Source organism: Biomphalaria glabrata, chromosome 6, assembly GCF_947242115.1.
Source record: "Biomphalaria glabrata chromosome 6, xgBioGlab47.1, whole genome shotgun sequence".
NCBI classification, from domain to species: Eukaryota; Metazoa; Mollusca; class Gastropoda; family Planorbidae; genus Biomphalaria; species Biomphalaria glabrata.
The window spans coordinates 2,685,001-2,689,480 of record NC_074716.1 but is presented as its reverse complement, the minus strand read 5'-3'; the positions used below and the strand labels follow the sequence as shown (position 1 = coordinate 2,689,480).

Below are 4,480 nucleotides of genomic sequence, written 5' to 3'. Positions count from 1 at the left end.
CAATGCAGTCTCTTTATCCTTGGCCACTGAGGAATTATCTGGTGATGGGGCAGGTCTGCAGCAGTAGGTTACTGCCCGCTGACAGGCAACGAGAATGTTCCTAAGAATGTTGAGGGCCTTGAAGGTATCTGTGAGGTCAGTTCACATTATCACCTCGGATGATTTAACAACAGGGTATATTGTTTTGTTTTTTTGATAACTTCCATAAACGCTTCATCTCCAATCCTAGGTTCCCATATTTTCTTTGTTTTTCTCAGTTTTTTTTTTTTTTAATTAACAAGACTGTGGTACGGAGATGTTGATAAATGGCAGCGATTTTTTATCAACGAACAACAGATCCGGGCGATTGAAATCTACCATTTTGTCGGTCAGAATAGGCCCATCCCAGTACAGTAGATGATCCATATACTCGAGAACCTCTTGTGGCGAGTATTTTTTATAAGGAGGAGTATCCTTACCGATCAAATTGTGCGTCAAAGCCAAGTGTTGGTGTATTAGCTTTGCAACTTGGTTATGGCGACCTAGGTAGGCTGATTCCGATAGGGCTGGACATCCTGCCATAATGTGTTCAATCGACTCGCCCACATTTCCACACTTTCGGCATTTGTCGACAACATTGAGTTTTGGGATATGCTTCTCGTAATTTTTTGTCCTAATTACTCTGTCCTGTATTGCCGTAACAAAGCCTTCTGTTTCAGGGTAGAGATGACCTGCTTTGAGTCTTGTTAAGTAAGCAGCTTATTTTCTGAAATTTAGTGAAATGTTTTTTCTTCCCATTGGCGAATCTCAGGCCCTACGTCGTCCGAACGACATTAACATCAGCTTTGTGTAGGTTCAGAGGGGTCGCATCGGAGTTGTATTTGCATAAGTTATGCTTGCCCTGGATGTGGCATAATATGCAGGTCACAGCTGGGGCTGCCGCAGCCACGGGAAATACTGTATTCCTCATTAATCTTCGGACTCGAAGACAAGCCTTAGTATATTGTTTATTATTGTTTCATGAAATATGATTAACTCTTTCTCTCCTAACTGACGATACCAACGTTGATTCCACTAGAATGTGGTAAATAATTATGGAGAGAAAGAGTTAATAAAAACAACAACCACAAAAAGAAAATTCAATTCTATAACTTAACTCTTTCTCTCCTAACTGACGATACCAACGTTGATTCCACTAGAATGTGGTAAATAATTATGGAGAGAAAGAGTTAATAAAAACAACAGCTACGACAAGAAAATTTAATTCTATAACGTAAAACATTTTATTGATCAATTAGTGGTCAACAATGCAGACACACGGCTTCAAGGTTCATTCCATCTCATTGAGGCAGCCATGCCGTTGTGTGGCAGTTCACCTGGAGAAGAAAGGGGAAAAAATAAACACTTTGTAATAGACTTGTTTTGTTTTTCTATTAGCTAATGGAGAAAGACGGTTGACAAATCTTGTGTGGTGCCCCAACGGTCCAACAGAGTTAAGGTTAGGTGAAGACATATTAAACAGCAGCGAGGGGCAAGTTTATTATAATTCAAATTATGAGAACAGATAAATTGCTTTTAGCAAAGTTATTTCAATTGTATACAATTGTCATCTTGCTGTGGACCCCAATCGGTTCTCTGGCGGAACTCTGGGGGGTCTGCGGACCACAGTTTGAGAACCATTAGTCTAGTGTCATATATCTCTATATATAATTCTCCTCTTCCCTCAAGAGTTTGCACGAGAAGAAGTAAAGGAAAGATCACTCTCTTATTTCTGCGGATAGTCACCCCACGAAAAAAAAAAAAAGAAATGGGGGGGGGGGGGGGGAAGAGAACAAGTGGGTATTCACACGTCGATACGAATGGCTGCGTGCTGGACTGTCAAACACAGCCCGCTCCCATCCCCCTTCGTCCTGCGAGAGGTTTGAATTAGGAAGTAAACTATCGTCAACTCTGAAGGAACATCCGAAATATGTAAAACATTTTACAAGCAAACATTTTACAAACACTAAATAGCTGCGCCGGACTTAACCATTGTGACCAAGAAGTCATGAAAAGAGAACAAGTAATCTACTATGTATATTAACAGGTCACTAAACCATTGTGACCAAGAAGTAATGGAAAGAGAATAAGTAATATACTATGTATATTAACAGGTCTCTAAATAGCAGGGCCGGACTTAACCATTGTGGGGCCCAATGCGAAAAGGATTTCGCGGGGCCAAGTTTGGGTAGGGAAGCGGATTAAGTGAAATTTAAGAGTTTGTATTCTAAAATAAATTTTATGCATTTTATTCATTCTTAACTACGTACAGAATTACTTTATGAGCCTTGAGTGTAGCTAAGTCATACAGTAGGCTATATCATAAAATTCTGTTTCCTACATAGATTACGCTCAATAGAATGAATTACCAAATGTTTCAATCTATCTTCAAGAATTGTTGACCTCAAGTAATTCTTCATTAGTTTGAGGTGCGAGAAGCTTCTTTCACCAGATTACACAATTACGCTTATGCATAATGCCGTTTTTATTTATCGCGCGTTGGATCGGTGTTTTCCATATTGAGTGACACCCCAAAATGACAACTTTTCTCTCCATATTTCCATATATTTTAAGGACTTTTTCGTATCTTTTGCAATTTCGGGAGATTTTCAGGAGCTTCTGGTAAAACGACAAATGGTTTAATTTAATAATTTATACACATTGAATTAGAGCGGGTCCTATGAAAGTGCGGGGCCCACTGCAGTCGCATAGGTTGCAGTGGCCTAAGGCCGGCCCTGCAAAATAGCGGCATATGCTACGCCGCTGGTCGACTAGTGCTGATATAATACGCTATTCACACTAGATATACTAGAGACTAGACCATAGACAAGCACTAGTGAATAGTAGAAAATAAAAACCGTTTTTATTACTTCCAAAGAAGAAAAATCATGAAATGTCACTGACCTCAATATTTACATCACTAATGGGACATCGGTGTTATTGAAAGTACATTCAGTTGAGCTCACATTTGGGCTACATCTAGTAGATTTCTCGTCAATCATAACTTCGTGGCTATGGAAACAAAAAGTATGCATACATTTACAAAAAAATCATTGAAGTGGATAGATAACCTGTTTAGAAGTCTAAAAACTCCACTGTATGGGAATGTTCAGACTCAAAAGTTAATCACAGCTATGTATTCTTTGTTTACACTTTGAGTTTTCCAAATCCAATTTACATCGTGCAATAAAATATAGGAAGAGAAATACAAGAAGAGAAAGCAATACAAAGAAATGTGGTGGTGATATTATGGCACCTGAAGAAAGAAAAAAAAATGAAAAGAGGATGTTTGGGGGGGTTTTGAAATAAATAGACTAAATTGGCACTAAATAAACAAAGTCTAGACCAGCGGTTCTCAACATTTTAAGCTCGGCGACCCATTTTTACAATTCCTCACTTTGCCGCGACCCCCCCCCCCCCCCACATTCACACACACAGCAATAGAAGAATAGACAAAAACAATCCATATTTTCGATGGTCTTAGGCGACTTTGGCAAATCGTCAATCGACCCCCCCCCCCCCCAAGGGGTCGCGACCCACAGGCTGAGAACCTCTGGTCAAGACAAAACTATATTAAAAGATCGTTGTTGCCAACTAAAAAATAAACATTAGGCCTACTGATTTTACATTGTCTGCTATTCATATTTAACTGCCTGCTACACTGATTAGATTATCTTATGAAGTATAGACGTTACTTCAAAAAATAGGATGATTACGTCCTACACTGATTAGATTGCGTCACTGGTTATACTTCAGGCAACATTGATATTACTGTCTGTTAAACTAATTAGAATGTCTGTTAGAATGGTTACACTGCCTGATGCACTGATTATACCTCTGATACACTGATTATACCTCTGATACACTGGTTATACTGAATGCTAAACAGATTATACAGGCTGCTACTCTGTTTATGCTGCCAACTACAATGATTATACTGCCTGCTACACTGATTATATTGAACAATATACTATTATACAGACTGCTATACTGTTTATACTGCCTGGTATAAAGATTATACTGCCTGCTACTAATATTATACTGATTATACAACACTGATTATATTCACTGCTACACTGATTAGAATGAGTATTGCACTGATAATTCTAATTGCTACACTTCTATAGTGATTATACTAACTGCTACACTGATTATATTAAATGATACAATGATTACACAGACTGATACACCGTTTACTGCCTAGTAAAATGATTATACTTATCTTCTTCTTATCTTATATAATACAGACGTTGCTTCAAAAAAGAAGATAATTACGTCCTACGCGTCATGCATCGTACTGCCTGCTACTATTATTACACTAACTGCCACTCTGCTAATATTGACAGCTTCACTCACTATTATGATTGTTGCGCTGATAACACTAATTCATTATACTGAATGCTATAGTGATTATAGTGACTTCTGTAGTGATTATACTGCTACACTGACCATACTGAATTCT

The 4,480-nt window shown here is 38.3% G+C and overlaps 1 protein-coding gene across 2 annotated transcripts in view; it reads right to left on the bottom strand.

The window, feature by feature from the left end:
* Positions 1-1,238: 1,238 nt before the first annotated feature.
* Positions 1,239-4,480, bottom strand: part of LOC106051475 (schistosomin-like) — a 27,599-nt gene continuing 24,357 nt past the window's right edge. For both annotated transcript variants that reach the window (XR_008778606.1, XM_056033480.1), the window contains 2 exons: positions 2,923-3,030; positions 1,239-1,355 (listed from right to left, as the gene is read on the bottom strand). Coding sequence is in view for 1 of the 2 variants with exons in the window: in XM_056033480.1 (XP_055889455.1) it covers positions 2,931-3,030 (100 nt within the window). In the remaining variant the exon portion in view is untranslated. The remainder of the gene's footprint in view (positions 1,356-2,922; positions 3,031-4,480) is intronic.